The sequence below is a fragment of the Oryzias melastigma genome, linkage group LG1 (genome assembly GCF_002922805.2).
Source record: "Oryzias melastigma strain HK-1 linkage group LG1, ASM292280v2, whole genome shotgun sequence".
Lineage (NCBI taxonomy): Eukaryota > Metazoa > Chordata > Actinopteri > Beloniformes > Adrianichthyidae > Oryzias > Oryzias melastigma.
Window position 1 is genome coordinate 30,378,642 of NC_050512.1, and position 21,523 is coordinate 30,400,164.

The following is a 21,523-nucleotide window of genomic DNA, read 5'->3' on the forward strand; positions in this document are numbered from 1 at the left end:
TAAGGCATCTTAGTGTCGATTTCTGCTTGCAAAGAGAAGATGTCACATTATCCAAACATGCACCACAGAAACATGCAGGAATTGGGATGTTTTATCAGCATTAAGGACACATTAGTGATGAGGTGTGCGTGGGCACGTGCATGTGTGTGCAGCAGCAGACATGCGCACGTGTGTGTGGTCGACCTGCAGAGTGAAGGATGTCTGAACAGAAGGAGCCTGGATGGAGAAAGAGAGAAAACTAAGAGTAAAAAAAATCTGCTGCAGGAACTGTTATACCTGCCAAAGTGTTAACATTACAGCGAAGGCAGCAGCTGCGCAAATGTTGCAGGGATGGCTGCAGCTGCGCAAATGTTGCAGGAAGGGCTGCAGCTGCGCAAATGTTGCAGGAAGGGCTGCAGCTGCGCAAATGCAGATGTTGCAGGGACTACTGCAGCTGCGCAAAAGTTGCAGGTAAGGCTGCAGCTGCAGAAATGCAGATGTTGAGGGACGGCTGAAGCTGCGCAAATGTTGCAGGGACGGCTGCAGCTGCGCAAATGTTGCAGGGACGGCTGCAGATGCAGAAATGCAGATGTTGTCGGGACTACTGCAGCTGCGCAGATCTTGCAGGGACGGCTGCAGCTGCGCAAATGTTGCAGGGATGGTTGCAGCTGCGCAAATGTTGCAGGGATGGCTGCAGCTGCGCAAATGTTGCAGGGACGGCAGCAGCTGCGCAAGTGTTGCAGGAAGTGCTGCAGCTGCGCAGATGTTGCAGGGACGGCTGCAGCTGCGCAGATGTTGCAGGGACGGCTGCAGCTGCATGTACTGCTGTGGTTCCTTCCTCTCCTTCTGGCTCACTTCTTTTTTTATTGCTGTTGCAACTCCATCAAACAAACATGGAGGTGATCAAAATAATCATTTTGTAGACACAAAAAAATAAAATCAATGAACTGAATCTGATAAACGGAGCTCTCCTCCCTCCAAACAAAGTCTCCGTGTTTTTGGATGAAGTATTGCTGATGTTTTGGAAGTTGCTTTAAGGCGACTGCAGCATCAAAGGTCAGTATTTTAGCTGTGAAGTTCACATGGAAGATCCAGGAAGTCTAAAGCACAAAGTCCACTGAGAGTTTTGTTGAACAAATGAAACATTTTGACAGTCAGACGTGGAGCTGAGCGCTCGCACAGACGGTGCATGCTGGGAGTTTCTGCTTCTCAAAACACCAGACAGCTTTTAACCTTCTACCACCATCATAAAACGTCAGTTTATCCCAGATCTGCAGAGTCTTTAAGGGCGTTTGAATTTATCCTCCAGAAATGGGAAATACAGCAGACCCATAAACCTTCACAGCTGTCCCTTCACAAGTCATTGTGTGTCGCTCTTGTTCATCTTTTCAGTTTGTGTCTTCTCTGCAAACCAGCTTTTCCATGTTTTGACGTTCCTGCGTCGGCTCACTCTTTCATCTTCTCTTTTGCTGTGCAAACTTTCACCCTTTAACACCGGGGCAAAATAACAAACGTTCTTTGAACTACACAAAAAACAAAATTCCAGTGGAAGGGGAATTTCAGCGAAAATAATTCACATTTCAACAGCTTCAATGGATGCGTTTTGTAAGAAGAGCCCAAATAGTGTCTTAACAATGTGCGGAGTGATTAGAGCTGCCATAAACAATTCAATAGTCTATTAATCAGATTATTTTTTCCAATTAGTCGACGAATCAGGTAATGCATTAAGTGGATGTAAAACAAATCTTAATCATCACTAGACTTCATATTAAACTATATATTCACACAAGCATTACCTGTGATAATGCTACTGGGAAGGCTGTAAGGTGAATTTGGGAATTCAAGAGGCTAGTGACAATAGTTGAAGTTAGCCAAAACGGCTAGCATGTAGCTCAAATATTAGCTGAAGTCCAAAAACAGCCTAAAAAATTGAAAAAAAAAATAACTTAAATTAGACAAAAGAGCTAGCATGTGGCTAAAATATTAGCTAAACTCCAAATTAGCCTAAAAAACTGAAAAAATCCTAAATTAGCTAGAACAGCATGCTAGCTGTTTCATGTAATTTAGGACTTTTTTTCTTCTTTTTTTTTTAGGCTGTTCTTGGACTTTAGCTAATACGTCAACTACATGTTATTGTAGGTAGCATTTAGGCTTTTTTCTTCAATCTTTTAGGTTATTTTGGAGTTTAGCTAATATCTTACGCTAGCTGTTTTGGCTAAATTAGACATTTTGCTATTTTTTTGGGGGGGGGCTAATGTTTCAGCTACATGCTAGCTGTTTTTGATCATTTCAAATTCTTTTTCAGCTTTTTAGAATAATTTGAGATTTTTCTAATATTTTACCTACCTACTAGCTTCAGTGTTTTCAGCTATCAGTTCCAGTCTCTTCAGCATCTTACATTAGCATCTTCAGCGGCCTCATTCAGTTTACAGCATTCACATTAGCATTATTGCAGGTAATACTATATATCTAGTTTTTAAAATGTTTTAGTATTTTTTTAAGTTTTAGTATATTTTTAAGTATTTGGCTATGTTTGTCTTTCTGGAAGACTGTAAATGTTTAGGTTTAGGCTGTGATTGTGACACGTTAACCGACCCCGACCCACATCACAGAAGAAAGCTGTTATGTGGCCCTCAAAAGAGGGCTCTAAAGGACGGGACCGTCACCCGGAGGAATCTGGGAAAGCTTCATGTTTTCTCTGAAACATTTAGACGTGACGCCAAAAGAAGCTTCAGAAAACACCTGCTCTGACGTATGCAACCAACAGACAATAAACAGATTTAAAGAAAAAGTCTCTTCATTCTAGATTCTTTGATTTCATCTTTTATGTTTCTCTGCGTGAATCTGCACATGTGGATTGGAACGACTTCAGCCGCTGATCATCCTCGCCAGGCCGCGGTGCGCCTCTGCCTGCAGCGGCCCGTACTCCACCACCTCTCCGTCCACGGTTATGACGCCTTTGGGCGAGAGCGGCTCCAGCCGGAGGGCGCGCACCTTGGCGTGCACCAGGTGCTGACAGGGAGCGGCCAGGTGCGTGCCCTTCTCCATGGCGCGGAACAGCCGCAGCAGCGCGGCGCGGGATATCCCGGCGGTGACGTAGAAAAGGTGGATGACGCCGTCGCTCAGGCTGGCGTCCGGAGCGGCCAGGAGGTCCTCCGCCAGGTGGGACTGATGCATGGCCAGCATGAGGACGAAGTCCTGCTCCCGCACCGCCACCCAGTCGTCCGGCAGCGGCTGGTCCAGAGGGGGCAGCAGCGAGTCGGGCGGGCCGCCCTCTGTTCTCCTCAGCGTGACGGAGTTGTTGGAGTTTCTGGACGGACAGCTCTGGACGGGGAGGGGGGCGCCGCGGTGCAGGACGGTGCTGCTGCCGGCGGGCAGGTACGCCAGCCTCCCTCTGTAGATGCGCAGAGACGCCAGCCTCACCAGCGTCCCGACGGTGAAGCGGGCGGATCCGAAGTGCCGGTACTTCTCGCTCTCCACGTCCACGTCCGCCACGAAGCCCCAGGCCAGAGACAGGAAGGAGAAGAGGCGCTGGCCGGAGGACAGATGGACGGAGACCAGGTCCATGGGGAACACCGCCGCTCGGCACAGGAGGAAGCCGCAGCTGACCAGGAGGTCCTCGCCGAACACGGGAGACGCTCTGCAGAGAGAGATCAGCGTGAACACAGACGGACCGGCAGCTAAAAAAAAAAACCCTAAACTGTTTAATCTGACCCCCGAACTGAAATAAACCATTTTTATTACCCGAATGAATGTTTTAGGTGTCTCCCCTACTAATACATGGACCTTTGTTCAGGCGCAGAAAGTTCGAATACATTTGTAGTTTTTCCCTGGTCTAGTCCCAGCCGCCTTCTGTTGGAGGGAATGTTTAAACCGGTGCGGAACACGTAAAGGTTTGATGATCAGACGATCAAAACCAGTGACTAGAAGTTTAAGACGCAGGGGGCCAAAGTCTCCTTTCTCTGCTACAATTCTAAATAGCAGAAGATATATCCATTAACGTGTTAACAACTGTGTAGCTCTGATACTGTTTTTTAGAGCTGCCACAAACGATTATTTTAGTAGTCGACTAATCACCGATTATTTTTTCCGATTAGTTGACTAATCAGGTCACACACACCAAGTGGATGTAAAACACACATCTTAACCGTCATTAGCTTTACACTAACTAAAAACCAGATATATAGTATTACCTGTGATAATGCTAGTGTGAAGGCTGTAAGCTGAATTTGACCGCTGAAGATGCTAGTGCTGATAGCTGAAAACATTGAAGCTGATAGCTAAAAATGCTGAAGTTGATAGCCAGCTATAATAATTAAATGCAAAATTAGCCTAAAAAAATGAAAAAAAGCCTAAGTTAGCCAAAATGGCTAGTATGCAGCTGAAATGTTAGCCAAACTCCAAAATAGCTGAAAAAACTACAAGAAAATCTTAAACTAGCCAAAATAGCTAGCATGTTGCTGAAATTTTGGCTAACTCCAAAATATCTCTAAAAATAAAAAACAAAAATTAGCCAAAATAGCTAGCATGTAGCTGAAATTTTAGCTAAACACCAAATTAGCCTATTGGCCAAAATAGCTAGCACGTAGCTGAAATATTAGCTAAACGCTAAATTAGCCTATAAAAACAAAAAAGCCTAAATTACCCAAAATAGTTAGCCGAAATATTAGCTAAAATCCAAGATAGCCTAAAAAACCTTAATAAATGCCAAAATAGTCCATAAAGCTAGCATAATTTTATATAACTTTCAACTTAATTACACTCCAACTCCATATAATATAAAGTAACGATTAATCGACTATTAAATTAGTTAGTTATTAGTCGACTAATTGTGGCTGCCCTACTTTTTTTGTTGTTGTTTTTCTTGGTACGCTAATGTTAGCTTGAGCTTGTAAGGAGCTATAAGCTAAAAGGAGAGAGTTTAAACAAAGGAATGCTGGGAAATTAGCACGCCATAAACCAGAATTGAATTTCTTCTTAAAAAACCGACACATTTTAGGTTTTGGCTTAAAACGACATCACTATAAATGACGATTTTACAAAATAGAGTTGTAGTGGAACTTCAAACTGGTTCAGATATAGTCGTCTGAGCAGAAATATTCTCACAAAGCTCAAAGTTGCATCAAAAGGAAGATGATTTCAGCTCAGAACTCCTGCAGCTTCCGACGTTTTAGGATGAGTAACCATGACAACGGGAATCCATGTGGATGCGGCTGCAAAGGTCAGCCCAGAATAAAACCACAGATGACTTAGAGAGCAGCTTTTTAGACTGAATCTGACGGAGTGACCTGTTGATGTTCTAAGGAAAACGATAAACAACAACATCCACAAAAAAGAGTTTATAGATCCAGAGCTCCAGTGTTTATTGTTCTTTGATTTACTCTAACTTTTAACCTGATCAGCGTCATTCCAGTAGATCCTGAAGGAGAAAAGCGGCGGAAACCGCCGCTTTTCTCCTTCAGGATCTACTGGAATGACGCTAATCGTGTTAACCATTCAAAAATTACAGTATGTTACAGATTTTGTCTTTTTTTTATATAGAAAACAAAAAAGGTTTTTAGAGTATCTACAGATAAAATAATTCATCTATTTTTGACAAATAAGTCAAAAAAAGTTAGTTGTGAAAATAAAAATAAACTTTTAGAGGACTTTTGAAAAACTGTGACCTTGTTGTGTAATCTGACTCTTCTGAAGGGGGCGGAGCCTTGCTGACAGGAGGGGGAGGGCAAAGGCGGCCCCATCTGGGAGAACAGAGGCAGAGGTGAGAGGTCAGACATGCTGTTGGCACCCACAGCCAGGACTCCCGGAGGACGGCACAGATTTCCATATTCATCTTTCTAAATTTAAACCCCGTCCGGCTCTTCAGCCTCATCTACATTCCCAGACCTTCACTCGGCCGATTGGTAGACATAAAAAAATATAGATTCATTCATAAATTACACTTTAATTTTTAGCCGAGCTAACAAACAGACCTGAATCTGTGAGAGGAGAATATTCTGGAAGGAGACGGCCTCATTAACGCTGCCCACATACAGGCTGGATTTAGACGAGTCGGTGGGACTTTGGCCTCAATTCAGAGCTAATTAAAAGCACTAAAAGGCGTTAATGAAGCTTTTAAAGCCAAAAAATGCTTTAAAGTCCCTCTATGATCATTTTCTTCTTTTAAAAATGTTCCCAGTTGTGTTTTAATTGTGATTATGAAGTTTTTAAACAAAATCCCACAACCTAAATGTCTTAAAAAGCCATTTTTCATGTTGATCTGAAGCCTCTGTTTACAAAATCTCCTCTGAGGGGCGTGGCTTTTGGTGCTCCGCCCCTGATCATGACAGCTCTGTGTCTCTCTAGTGTAAATCTTCACTGCTGTTACATAAAAATGTCCATCAATCTGGGTAATGGATAAAAACTCCAAAAACAGGATTTTCATCGGAGGAGACTTTAATGTTACGTTCACACCGGCCTTAGCAATGACCAGTTCCAATAAAAGGTCGATGTAAACGTGCGTATTTGCACGTTTTGGTCTTCTGTGTTTACGAATCTCTACGCAACTTTTTAAGTCAGCTTTTAAGCTCTAACGAACACGCATTGAAAGTCAACCCAGTTGAACTTTGATCAATCAGAGACTGAGTTTGTATCGACGTTTGGATTGCGTCCTTTTCAATTCCTGGTAGTAAAAACTGTTTAAAAAGTGACCATGAAGAAGAAATGAATTAACTGTGGTTTGAATTCACTCTGAATTATCTTCTTTCATAAATCAGAATAGACTCCCAAATGCATCATATCATCTTCATGCAGACGATGCCGTCCTTTACTGCTGCTCTCGGTCAATAGCACAAACTTTGGAGTTTAAACATTCGGCTTTATATGTTGTTCAGTCTCATCTTAGATCACTAGAAATGTTTTTAAATGCAGAAAAAACTAAAGTATTTTCACACAAAGGTGAATTACAGGAGATCACTCCGGTTCTAATTTTATTTTGAAGTGTTTGGTTTTCCTCAAATTAGGTTTTCATTTGTAAAAGCATGTCTGTCATGAAAACAGAAATGTTAATAGAAATATTGACATATTTACATATTTTTAATAGAGATAGTGACATATTTACTTATTTCCAATAGAAATTTGGAGATATTTTCAATAGAAATATTGACATATTTACTTATTTTTAATAGAAATATTGACATATTTACCTGTTTTCAATAGAAATAGTGACATGTTTCCATCAATAAACATGTCGATATTTCATTTTAATAGTTAAAAAAACAAATAAACCATCCAACTAGACCTAGTTTATCTTTATTGAAGAAGACGTTTCAAAGAATTGGATTTTATTTTGTTTTGTTTTTTAATCAACAACTTAACCTTCCATAGACAGTTAATAAATTAATGATAATTTGTGTCCATTGAAATGACCTGAACTGAATTACATTTAAACAACTCAATAAAACTCGCATTTTAAAAAGCGTTCAATGAATTCTGAATTTATTTTAAATTAATCCGTTTTTATTTGTTATTCATTTATATAGCCGTTTGTTTGCAAGAAAAATCAAATCAATCTTTGATTTACGGCCTGAAAATCTTGACAGAAACTGAAAGAGAAACTTTTTACTCCACAAGTTTCATGTTTTATGCATAGAACAGCTTCAGATCTCTGCACTGATGCTTCTACTAAAGTGCAGATCAGGAAACTCCCCACATGACACCTAAAGGCCCCCAGAGGAGATAAACTCTTCCTCACTTCAAGAAAGTGTCAGCTGTCATCCCAGAGCCCGTCAGAACCAGCCCGACACCCCGGTTCCTTTCTCTGAGACTCATCAAACCCTCAGCCGGGGAACCTGTGTAGATCCACCGCATTGCATAACGCCACAAGCGCCGGCGCCGTCACTCATTTGATCCCCGTAGCCTCTGTGAACCCGCCGCTCAGCTGGGAATAAAACCAGAGCGGGACGGCCCGCAGAACCGCAGAGATGTTCTGGAAGACCTGAGCGGCTGGAGGGGAGACGACAACAGCGGTCTGGTCCCTTCCTGTCATTGTGGCGGCGGCTGTGGACGCAGCGCCTTTGTCTGACTGACAGCTGATGAATGGAAGCAGCTCTTTGGGTGACAGAGCCGTCAGTGAGGAGAGCTTCCAGACTCAGAGTGGAAACAACAACAAAAACACAAATGAAGTCGTGACCTAGAAAAATAAGAGCAGCTTAAAAACAACTCCATAAGCTTTTTGAAGTTATGCAACAAAACGGCGATCCTTCTTTCCATCCAGAGCAGGAGAAACGCCTCTCTGTGTGACTGCTCAGCTGGTGACCATAATCTGATTGTTCTGACCCGTTCTGATTGGTGACCAAAGAGAAACGTCAGCGAATAGATGAGGAACAACAGGCGTAATCTGTAAAGACCGATGAAAATCCTGATTTTAACTTGTTCTTGTGGCCTTTTCCTGATGATGGACACACATGGATACAATAACTGAAGACTAAAACTGTGTTTCTGAGTATTTATTTCTCTAAATCACGATGGATCAGCAGCAGATTCAAACCTGCAGTTGAAAAAGCTCAGGTTTGTTTTATGGGTTCATACAAGTTTCTTCAAATAAACTTTAAGACTTTTAAAGACGTTTTTAAGAACATCAATGTCACTGTTAAGATCAATTTCACAATTTCACATTTTATATTCAATTTCTGATCAAAACTGTAGCTTTTTTATCTGGTGTGTAGTCTGTGTTTGAGCTCTTCTTTTACTTTTTGTTTTTTCAAACGCCGGTTAGCATTTAGCGTATTCGTGCATAAAGGCGTATTCACACCGAACGGTTCCAATTTTAAGTCAAGCGAATTGAGGCGATCTGGCAGCAGCTTGAGTTGGGCGGCGAGCAGCGAATTTGCCGCACAAATGCACTTTTACGACTGGTTTTCCCCGTTTACTCATTTGATCAAAATGATCTTGGATGAAAAATGTTTATTTTTGACATGAAATGTGAATTGGAAAAGTTTCAAGCAACACTATTTTTAAGGCATTATTTCAAATTCATAAATTCAATAATTTTAAGACTTTTTAAGACTTTTTATGGCCCCCGCGGGGACCTTGTGTGATGCAGCAGCTGCCATAATTGGGGCCAAAATCTCAATAGATCCATGAACGTCTTCTTTTTCCTGGTCTGAACTGGTATCTGGATCAAAGCTCTAAAAACGCTCATCCTTGTTTTTGCTCCGCTAATGTTAGCTGAGGGCTGTAAGCTAGAGGGAGAGTGTAGACAAAGGGATGATGGGAAATCAGTGGAGGGTTACTTCCGTGTTAACAGTCCCACTGATAACTAGTAACGACATCATCATAATTAAAAGATCAGTGGGAGCGATTTCACAGAAGATAAAAATATAGTCGGAGTGCGATTTAACATTTGAATAATTAAGTTTTTGGTTTTTTTGTGTCTGATCCAAAAAGACAAATTCAGTAGTTCAGTTTTTGATTCCATAAAGTTAAAAAAATAAAAAACAGCTCCATAAAAAGTATTTTACATTTGGGTTCAATTGATTTCTTAATTAAAAATTGAGAAAAAAAGTATTTTGTTTCCTTTACAACAGCAGCTTAATGACTTTTATTCAACATTTTGGTTCCTTGGATCTAAAAATGATTAAATAGAAACTGTTTGAAATGACTTGAACAAAGTTAAGTTTGTCTCCAAGAGACTTTTTTAAAAACTCCTTTCCTTAGGATTTCTTTCTAAACCAACATTAGCTTTGATTTGAAGCCTGAAGATGATTTGTTTATCCGTCCAAGAAGCTTCAGGTTATCTGTCGTTTGCTCGTCTTTGTGTTTGAGGTCGAGTTCTCGCCGTTACTGCGGGTCAAATTTTAGCCACGTTTCTGTTATTCTCCATTTATTTTAATCTAATGTGTTTTATGACTTGTAATGCTTTAACTGATGTTTATATTTGTCTTTTTGTTCGGCACCTTATGAGGTTGAAAGTGCTGCATAAATGAAGTGATCGATTTGTTTCACCGTATTATGAAAACTAAAATCTGTCTGGAAGTTTCCATGACAACCTCCTCCATCCAGCGTCACACCTTCCTGCACCGCTCTGATGTTTGATTCGAACTTCAGCAGGTCATCTTGACCAGCCGGCCGTGATGAGATGCAATAATCTGCTGACATGTGAAAAGCTGATTAAACATCGACGTCAACTAAACAGATGTTCGTCTAACAAAGCCTCCGAGGACACAAACGTACCAACGAGCTTTAAAAAAGTCTATGAAACAGTGAAGAGGAGGGATGACGGGCCGCCTTCATCAGGGGAACCTGCTGAGTCACTGGTTGCTACGGTGATTCAGCTTTTTCCAGGAAGCGAGAGGATGAAGAACAGAGACGAGAGCGGAGGAAACATTTGTTGTTCATAAAGAACTTTTAACCTTTAACAAGTGTTTAACTATCCAGGAATTAATGGATCAATAGGAAGATTAAAAAACAGATTTTGATGATCAATTATAATTTGAAAGAATGTGACAAAAAAATAGAAGCAAGTTTAGAAGGAAAAGAAGGGAAAAGGGAGTTTTATTGTTGTAAACATTGTAATTTGTGGGAACAAAATTTGATATAATTATGTTAAAAGCGTTTTTACAAAAAACACAAATTTAATTTATCAAAAATGATTAATAACATGAAATGTGAGGGCTTTCAAACAAGTGAAACAGCTATTTTTGAACAATGACATCACTTAAATGTAACCAGCTCTGAGGAGAGCCTTTAAATGAGGCAAAAATGTACCAGTTTATATATTCAAATTATAACTCTTGCATAATAAATACTGTAATGTAAAAAAAAAAAACTGTGCAAACTTCAACACCTAAGGAGTCATTCAGGAGGAGCCACAAAGTCTGACTTCAACCTTTAAAACAATAAGATACTGAATTGTTTTCATATTGTTGTTACTATTATTATAACAATGTTGTTTTTTCAATAAAACATGAAAGTAAAGAGAAAATATCCCTTTTTCAAAAGATGACATAGTTTATAAGTTCTGACGTGACTTCCTTTCAAAATAAAATGTAGTACAAGTAGGTGGTGGAAGGACAGCAGTGAATAAAAATTATGCAAAATTTGTTTTTTTTTTGTTGTTTTTGTTTTTTTAGGCTAATTTGGAGTTTAGCTAATGTATCAGCTACACGCTAGCTATTTTTGCTAATTTAGGATTTTTAAAAATGTTTTTGTGCTATTTTGGAGTTTAGCTAGTATTTCGGCTACATGCTAGCTGTTTTGGCTAACTTAGGGTTTTTCAGTTATTTTAGGCTAATTTGGCATTTAACTAATATTTTAACTGGTTATCAGCTTCAGCATCTTCAGCGGCCAAATTTAGCTTACAACATTCACACTAGTTTAATATCTAGTTTTTAGTTAGATTAAAGCTAGTGATGGTTAAGATTTGTGTTTTACTTCCACTTCATGCCTGACCAGTTTAGTCGACTAATCTGAAAAAATAATCGGTGATTAGTCGACCATAAAATAATCGTTTGTGGCAGCACTAGTTCATATATAAACTCTGCACCAGTTTGATTTTTTCCAGCACACGTCCTGATCAGCTGTGGTGGAAAACACTGATTTCTGAACAGATTACACACAAACAGTGACTGCACTCATCTGTATAGTTAAGTGGGAGTGCTCCTCCTCCTCCTCCTCCTCCTCCTCCTCCTCCTCCTCTGAGTTATCCTGGAACGAACCCGTCTAAACCCTGAAGAATGTGTGAGGAAGCCACTCCTCTAACAGCTGAATGCAGTTCAGCGTGTTAAAGTACGTGTGCACCTGTTCAGATTCTACCTGCATGTTTTATTCAGCATCTATCGCGATGATTTACGACACTGCAGACCATCTCCGGTTCAGATTAAACTTCCGCCTCGCTCTGAGTAAACTGGGATTTAATCATCTGCTCCGTCCCCGTTTTCCTTCCTGCTCTTTGTTCCGACTCTGAGGAGCAAATCAATAAATAATTCTGAGGGGAGAGATGCTTTTACTCTGAAAAGCCTGGGCTGTTTCCTTCACATCAAAGGCTCTGTCATGAAAGTGTTGCAGTTGTGCATTCCTTCGTTACCCGACTGGTAAAGCCGGTTCTCCCACGGCGCCGCGTTACAAACAAACTCGTTGTGTTTTATTGTGAAGTTTGTAAAGCTGCTGGAGTATAAATGTCTCACCCGGAGTAGTGATGTATGGAGGCGGCCAAGGCGTTGCCCGATCCACCAGGAAGGATACCCAGCGGAGTCCGGATGGCCTCCTCCCAGTCCGATCGTTCCAGCAAACCGTTTATCACCTGGATAAACAGATTTTTAAAACACTTTGAAGGTTTTCAGGTCATTAACTTTCTGCAAAAGGAATCTTTCAGTTTGTGCGACACTCTTTAAATGCACAACATGCAAAAAAAGTTATGAAATGTGAACAATTTTAAATATATCTGTTTATTTTGTTTGTGCTTCATAATTCTGATTCATGAATTTCCTGCAAAGAGGAAAACAAATATTTTCCTTGTTAATGAACGGCCTGAGTTCATCACGAACACCATGTGGCGGCGGCGGCGGCGACAGGCTTGGACTCGCCTGTTCTTACCTCATACAGAAGGCCATCTCCTGACATGATCACTAAAGCATCCCATTGCGACAGGTCAGCTCCTTTCACGAACTCGCGGGCGTGATTCTGATGCTCTGAAAACGTGAACAAGCGCACAACAACAGGATAAGGTGTGTCACACACGCACAAACACGACACACAAACATTAGCAACTTGAACAACATGATGCCGTTTTTGGACAAAACTTGTGGTTATTTATAGTCTTCAGGTTTTGTTTAATATCTCATTCATGTTTCACATTCTGCTGTTTGACAAACGTATTCAATCATTATCTAAGCTGGTCTAACCAGCTGAGATAAAACCTCTTTTTCAACAAACAAACATTAATGAAAGTAAACAATAAAGTTGTTTGTTTTTCCTAACAGGAACGCTTAACTTCCGGAATGAAGCTCAGTTAAAAACAAAAGTATTTGGAGCCAGATCAGATCGATCTGTAAAGTAACCGGATCTCAACCGTGTAAGGCAGTCCCAAAATATTTATAATTTAAAAAAGGTCCATTATTAAGATAAAATAAAGATATTCACAGCTAAAAAAAAGTTTGACTTTGTGATTGAATAATCTATGCTAGGCTAAATGTAACGAGCCCCACAAAGGGCTCCTATAAGGAGGTTTACAATAACAGTGTTTTGTTAACAGTAATTAAACAATTTAAAAAGCTTTTTTATTAATTATTATAGATAATTAAATAAAGCGATTTTCTACCATATAATTTTCCTTTCAGGAGGAAACTAAATGTCTTTTTCACTATTGCTAATCAAATTGATTTACATTAGAGAACTAAAACATACGCTATAACTCAGTGTTTCCCAAACCCGGGCCGGTACCGGTCTGTGGGTCACTTGGTTCCAGGTTTAGTTTATTTTCTGATCCTGAAGGAAGTTTGATTTTGGAAAACTTCTGGATTCTGTTCACAACGTCCGCCTTGGTCATGTGACTTAAAGTGCCTACCTGGATTGCTAAGCTAGTAGCCCAAAGCTAACAACTATAAGACGTATTGGAAAAGTTTCTTCGGGGAGAAAATACCCCGAGAGGAAACCGAGGAAGAACCTTCGACTTCGAGAACAATAAATCTGCTGTTTACAGACCAAACTGAGTCTTCCTCGATATACAGAATTATTGAGACGGTTCTGATGTAGCCGAAGCTGCTGTGGCTAATACGCGGCAACAGACTCGACTGATTCACACACGAAGATAATAAAGTGGGAGACACGGTGGATTTATATTAGTACTTAGAAAATACCAGTTTTACGAGGACTGTGTCATTTTTTTTTTTGCTTTATTTCTTCATTCCACCTTTGTCGTTCGTATCTGAAGCTAGCGTCCGGTTGTTAGCCTCCACTTTGATCGTAAACGGAAAATCTTCATCACAAAGTTCAAACATTTTACGATGAACGAAGATTCAGTCAAATACAGTTGCTGATTTGTGGAAACTTTCCTACAGCGAGGCTGAATTATTCAGAAAATGTTTCTTTGGGTTGAAAAAAAACGATGAATGAGGATTTATGTAAAGACAAAACATGTTTGATCTTTTTGCCCTGAAATATAATCAGATTAGGTTTCAAAATGACATTATTTCTGGTAAAAAAACCATGTCATGTTTCCTTTATGGATTTTTTTCAAATCAGAAACGATTTCTACAAATCAACAATTTTGCTTCATTTAAAAAAAAAAAAAGAAATCTATGGATATTTTTCACTTTTTAAACTAAATTTCTTTTAGTAGCATTTTATTTTGAAAATATAACCAATGGGTTTTTGTTGTGGTTCTTAATGGGTCAGTACAAAAAAAGCAAAAATCATTCTTCAAAATAAGAAAAAAATACATTTTTTGGCCCATTTTTGGTGTGTTCAAAAACATCTGTAAAAACCTGAACAAAAACCTGATTTAACAAGCGGTGAAAACCGTTTTGTCTGTTTTTCTTTAGGGATCATAAAACCGTCCGCGGACCGTTTCCGTGGTCGTCTTTGTGAGCTGCTGGGAGCTGAACATAAATGATTCAATCTAATGTGACTTCCTCATTCTGCCCTGAAACTCTTGTTGAGTTTTAATGCTAAACACAGACGCAGCGATTCCAGTCTTTAAAACAGGACAGAAGATCCAGAATTATCTTGTTTCTGGTTATTCCTGAAAGCAGATTTATTAAGATCATGTAAAGTGAGAGGTAAAAGTATTTGTTCAGTCATTCTGATGAGGAAGATTTTTTCTGTGGCATTTTTATGAATGTTTCTGACTTGATGCTGCAACGTTTTAGCAATAATTTAAGATTAAATAATTACATATCTGCAGAAATTACCATCAGTTTAGTCATTTCTGCTTCTTTTTTTACATTACTAGGATCAGTAAATCTTACAAACATTTAGTAAATTTGGATTCTGTTTAAGTCATAGGAACGCACTTGAGTCATGATTCTGAGAAAAATGAGGATGAAAATAGGAACAATAGTTTCCACATTTCAGAGCTCAAGTATCTTCTTAAAATCTCAAGACAAACATGAGAAATCTTAGACAATTCTGCTTCAAAAATGTGTTACAGCTGTGAGGTTTAGCAGCTGAAGGAGCTGAAATCAAACTATAAATCTCTGCACTTTCAAATTAAGATTTCCTGAAAAAATCCTCATGAGGAAAAATACAACATACTTTTTAGAGAGAAAAGTAAAACTCAAAGCCTGCTGTCTGCTGAGAAGTTTAACCCTTAATGCCCGAATTTGATTCCAATAATGAAAAAAGAAATTTCACGTTTTTACTTTTAAGAAGATTCTAAATTTACGTTATTTCAAAGCTGAAATGGTTTGTCAAATATTTGTGACAACAAGTATTAAAGTGTTAAGAGGTTTAAGTTAAAGTTTTATCAAAGGGTAGAACTTCTGAGTTTTAACATATTACTGGCGATTTTCAACACAATTTAAAAATTGAAAGCAAAATATAAAAAAAATCCTAACAGTTAAAATATTTTAAAGGAAAAGCCGATAATCTAGTAAAAGAGATAAACATTTTGATGGTTTTAAAGGAATTTTAACTAGAAATGATGCATTACCTGCGATAATGCTAGTGTGAATGCTTTTTGCTGAAAGTAGTTGCTAAAGATGCTGAAGAAATGAATTTTAATTGTTGAATGCCCTGAACGTGACGATATTTTAATACTATTTTTCTTATGGTAGAGAAAGTGCAAAAAGAATTTGAAGAACTTCATGAAAAAATTGCAATTTTGATAAAAAACTAGCTTAACTCCAAATTAGCCCAAAAACCTTTAGTAGATGCTAACTTAGCAAAAAAAGCTAAAATATCAGCTTAACTCCAATTAATTAAAAAAAGTTAACAAATTGCTAAAATACTAGATTAACTCAGAATTAGCCCTAAAAACCGCATTATATAGCCAAAAATATTAGCATGTTGCTAAAATATTAGCAAAACTCAAAATTAGCCTTGAAAATCTCAGTAGCATTGATGACCTTAACGTACTGAACGTTATGATACCAATACTGCATAAGTGTCAAATTGCACAAAAAAAATGAAGAATTGCATAAAAAAATTACAAAAAAAAACGTAAAAAATTGTGTACGTTTTCTAATTTTTTGTGAAATTTAATAAAACCAAAAGGAAAAGCATGAATTTCCTGAACATGCTGAATGTTTTTAATTGCAGAAATTTGAAAAATTCCCATTCATGTCAATGGGGCTGAAAAATTGCATTAATTGTGTAAAACTCGTAAAAACCGTAAAGTTTACAAATACCAAAAATACGAGCGTTCTGAACGTTCTGATACCAAGATTGCAGAAATTGCTGAATGTGTGATTGAGTTTCTACGTGCCAAAAAAATGTACGGAAGAAGAATAAATAATAACAAATAGAAACACACTTTTGTGTGAATGCTGACTCAGCATTCACACAATAAAGAGAAACATTCTTATCAACCAACTCTGCAGTGAACTCTGGTTCCACAGATATTGTTATTTAACAGGCCAAGAATAAAAATGGCCGTCAGAAGAGGTCAGCTCTAACTGCTGGCTCGGTTCCTGGGTTCAGAGGGATATTTTTCCGTCTCATCGCAGATCCACAGAGACTAGAGTGGGCTGATGTTTGCAAGGTGCTGACAGGACGCATCCTGCTCTACTGCTGCGCTCAGCTGAACCCCCCACCGTCTGCTAACAAGACTTTTGAACTCTCCTTTGTGGTCCGCCACTGGAAAAAAAGGGCCTAAAATGAGTGATAATCGAGCTTCAGTCGAGCTGCCAGAAGAGGTTCAAACCACAATGATGGAGGAGGATTTTATTCTTCAGATCAGTGGAAAACAATCAAATCTAGTATGAAGACGACACGAGTGTGCAGCACAATTCATCACACGTAGGTATTATACCTTCTTTTATTTAAAACAACATACATTATAATTTGAACCTAAAATATGATTCAACTAAATGCTAATGAAAAACATTTAGGCAAAAAGGAATCTTTCAAATAAAATCATTATATTATATTAATCATATTACAAACATCCAACATGATGTCACTGAAAATAAGTGAAAATCGAATCCATACGATCACAATTCACGACTCCACTGTGTTCTGATGATGAAAACGTTGATTAGTTTAATTTAAAAAATACATTTAAATACATTTTTGTCACAGAAATTGTTCCATCTAATGAGCATCGATGCACACTGGTTTTGAGAGACTTCTGGGAGATTTCTAGGTGACTCGATTTTGGAATTCCAAAATAGTGCACTCTATAGGAAGTAGTGAATGAATTCGGACATAGTCCTATTCCAACAGCGTCCTCTTTCCAAGGTCAAAGGTCAATGAAACTTGGGTTGTGGTTGTAGGTCAACCTGGAGGCCTTTGTGTGAAATTTCACGAAGATCACTCAAACAAAAATGTTCTTTTCCCTAACTGTGCAAAAATATGAAAATTCCACATTGAAATTTGGTGAGGTCCAGCGGCCATCCCATAATAAACTCTGTGGATATTGTCAACATGAGTTGTGAGTTCGTTAGTGGATATTTAAGAGATTTTGGGCTCGTTCAGTTTTTGCTGTTTTTACCTGCTGTGATGTCATCATTTTGGGAAGGGCGTTCCTGAATTTCCCTGAGGACTTCCAAAGGTATTAATAAAGTATTTTCTATTCTATTCTATTCTATGTTTAAAATTCCTCTTCACCAGGAACCAAATGGATGCAAATTTTGATGACTTTTTGAGTCTGTGAGAAATATTTGCTCAAACTCTCAGTAAAAAAGAAGAATTGTCAAATATTGTCATATGTCAGATTTCTAAAGCGACAGTTTCCATCGTCTTTAAAGAGCAAATATCATGATATTCTTAAGGTTTTCAGAGTAAACTATATATATAAATATGATATTTTATAGTTACCTTTGGTGCACGAAAGAATGACATTTTATGAATGAAATATGTTATTTTCAGAATCATTTCCTACCTGGACGTAAAACGCCTCAATCTCTGAGGCTCCGCCTTTCCCTCCTTGTGGGTTCCGCCCTTTTCATGACATCATGAGTTTTGAAAACAAACAACATCCGAACTTTTAAAAAGATGGATGGTTTTTGCCGATCACCGCTGTGTGTGTTAGTGGGGGGCGGAGCTGGCAGCGTAGACTCTTCCTGAAAGGGGCGTTTCCCCACTTTGTGACATCACAATGTGAGGACCCACTCGTTTTTGTAGATTGGGAGGGGCTGGTGCTCGGAGAGCAGGTTTTTGGAGGAATCACTTTTGGGTTGTTTTTCATTAGGAATGAACATTATAATACGCTTAAGAACTTCTGATTTTTCTTTTTGTAATGTTTGTCTTAACAGTTTTAACGTTTATGTCCAGCGTTCTGGACACGTTCTATGAAAGAGACGTTTGTCTAAAAGACCGAGGCTCCATCACCAACCTTATAAATATCCTCTAAGTACTTCTTACAAAGTAAAATATTGGCTTTAATTCTAAAGCATCACCATATTCACACCATGTAAACTGTAAATAAAGTTGTTGCGCCGTCTCCATCAAACACAGAGTGAACTGCTTTATCTCAGAGTTTTTCTCATCCGTCTGGTATTCTGAGCCTCAACTATTTTTGAGTACTTGTAAACAGTCGTGTAAAGTTACCCATGAAAGCTTTAAAAATGTCAATAGAGCAGCATTAGTGCACGGCTCTGCTTTCTATGTTTACCAGGAAACCGTGGCTCTTTTTAACGGTGATAATATTTTTACAAGGGGAGCGGTTTGTTGGCTTCTCGTCGCGCCGCCGCCATCGTCCTGACAGGCAGAAGAAGGAAGGACTTCAGAGAAGCACCTGAAGTGCTAATATGTACAAGAGGAGAAGAGAAAGAGGAGCTGCACACGGAGGAGGTATCAGGGGAAATCAATCTCTGATAAATATTTGATCAGGGTGCGTGAGAGAGTCTGCAGCCGACTACCATCCAGTAAACGTCTAAGAGCCGAGCTGGAGTTCCTCCACAAACACACAAAAAAACGCACTTGGTTCACCAAACTCCCAGCAGGGACGTGCAATTTGTCCTCCACGTCTGGCAGCTCTTTAAAGCTGCAGAACAGCAGAGGAGTCGGTGCACCTCTGTGAGAACAAGACGCCTCCAGCTGCGTCCAGATGGAGCACGAGAGCAAGGAAGGAGTGTTAGCTGTGCCTAAAATATGAGAGAACGTACATCCTTTTTTTATTTTATTAGAAACTGCAACACAAGAGTGTCACCAACTCTCAGCTCTTCCTTAAAGACCCATTCCAATGAAAATTGTGTTTTTAACACGAACTTGTAGCATTTTTCTGATGGAGGACAAATATAAAGAAAATTAAGCTCAAAATTGCATTTCTACGTTTTTTTTGTTTAAATTATTCTGATTAGGGAGCATAAAAAATGCTGTTTAACCCTTTAACTTCCTGCTAAACCAAACGGAGGGAAACATTTAGAAAACATGTTTTTAAAAATATTGATTGTGTGTATTACTCCCTAAGGCTGGAGCCCCTAAAGGGAAACTGAGGACAAAAGATTGAAGTAATCTTTTTTTTTTTTTTCAAAAATTGAAATAATAATTAAAAAAAAAGAATTCTGGTTAGTAATGGATGCACACCTGATAGTAACTGGTGTGCATCAATTAGTAACCAGAAAAAAAATTTTGATTCAATTTTTAGAAAAAAACAGTTACTATCTGGTGTGCACCAGTTACTAACCAGAATTCCTTTTTTTACTTTTAAAATTTTTAGAAAATGTATTATTTCAATTTTTTACAGGGCTGCTAAATATTTTTAGAAAAACAGTTTTTTGCTTCAATTTTTGTTTTTTTACTTTGATGTCTGTTTAGGGGCTCCGTACAAAGGCAAAAAAAAACCAACTTTTTTGTGGGTTTTTCCCCTTTTTTGGGTAGTTAAAGGGTTAAAAAAGATCCAATTTGTGACAGAAAATAATTTGGACATGAGTGTATTTTAGAGGTACTCCAGACAGATTTAGTATTTTCAAAACTATTTTCAAGCATCTTTTCTCTCAGTTTTTGCAGAGTTGGTTTGATCAGAAACTACATGTTTCAGCATTTAGTTTGTGTTCAAAATGTTTTGTTTTTATAATTAGGCCTCAATAAGCAAATGTTTGGATGTGATCTGTGTGAGTGTATATTTATGCTTTCAAGTACTTTATATGTTTTACCAAATATATAATTTGAAGCTTTTCCAAAAAAATAATTTTAGGCTTTTATCTTTTTATTTTTTTAATGATCTAAACCCTTAATGAAAACAAACCTAATTTGTTTTATAAAGTTCATATTTTTAAAAGCAATTGCCCTACCTTGCATGATTGTTATTTTTTTGTTTTTTTTATTTCTTCTGTTCCTCGTTTGCCTCCAGCTGTGAAAATGTCTGAATGTTTTGTCTTCCTTCCTTCACTGCACTGATCTAAACTATAAAACTACACAAAGATTTCCACTAAATCATTCTAAAAAATAGAGCCAAATAAAAGATGAAGTTAAGAGCATCTGTCTCCAATGATTCTGCTGCTGCAATAGAAGCTTTAACTGCAGAAACATTCCCTTTAACCTTAAAGATTATGACAGAAACACAAACTAAAGCAGATTTTTTTCCACTCATTGATTATATAACAGCTCTGACTGCATTATGGGTCAGAGGCAGATGATCAGCATCGCCGTGGCTCAAAAACAAGAAGAGGATTTCAGTCAGAATGCAGAGAGGAGAAAAAGGGGAGGGGTTTCTGGTCTTTCAGGGTCAGATAAAGATGGTGGAGTTTCACTGTGACCATCTGAAGGTTCAAGTCTTGGGGAAGTAACATATTGATGGTGGATGAGCAGTTCTGACCCGGTCAGATGAGGGTTTAAACTTGTGGATCTGTAGATGAGCATGAGATGCTAATGCCACACTAGCAGGTCGTGGGAGCTCATGAGCTTAAGCGCTCAGAACTGGTTACTCTCATTAGACTGGTGACCCAGTGGGTCTAAAAGCCATCTCTGATTTCATAACTGCTTTGAACTCGGATCTCTTTAAAGCACAGTGAGGTTTTCTGAGGAACTACTTTTGCTTTCTTGACTTTCTTCCTTCCAACAACATTCTTCAGGGATAGATTGACAAAAACAAATCTTTGTAAGTTCTCCTCATTCGTGCGTGAATTTTATTCAGTTTTCTTCATACAGTCTCAAACATGCTTGACAAGTTCATTGATGTCCCTAGACCGTCTTTAGGTGTGAATGTGTGAGTTGTCGTTTGTCTCTGTGTGGCCCTGTGATGGATGGATGGATCTGTGGTGGATGGATAGATCTGTGATGGATGGATGGATCTGTGATGGATGGATAGATCTGTGATGGATGGATAGATCTGTGGTGGATGGATATATCTGGGATGGATGGATAGATCTGTGGTGGATGGATAGATCTGTGGTGGATGGATTACTTGGCCGAAACTGCTCTGCGTTGCTGTCCTACAGCAAACAGGAGCTCCTGGATTTATGGA

General features: G+C 38.7%; 1 protein-coding gene across 1 annotated transcript in view; it reads right to left on the reverse strand.

Annotated features, from left to right (window-relative positions):
• Window positions 1–2,786: 2,786 nt before the first annotated feature.
• Window positions 2,787–21,523, reverse strand: part of LOC112157543 (sphingosine kinase 1) — a 38,407-nt gene continuing 19,670 nt past the window's right edge. Inside the window, exons 3-5 of the mRNA XM_024290347.2 lie at window positions 12,553–12,647; window positions 12,144–12,259; window positions 2,787–3,619 (exon numbers count right to left, since the gene is read on the reverse strand). Coding sequence (XP_024146115.1) covers window positions 2,848–3,619; window positions 12,144–12,259; window positions 12,553–12,647 — 983 coding nt within the window. The 3' untranslated portion in view covers window positions 2,787–2,847. The remainder of the gene's footprint in view (window positions 3,620–12,143; window positions 12,260–12,552; window positions 12,648–21,523) is intronic.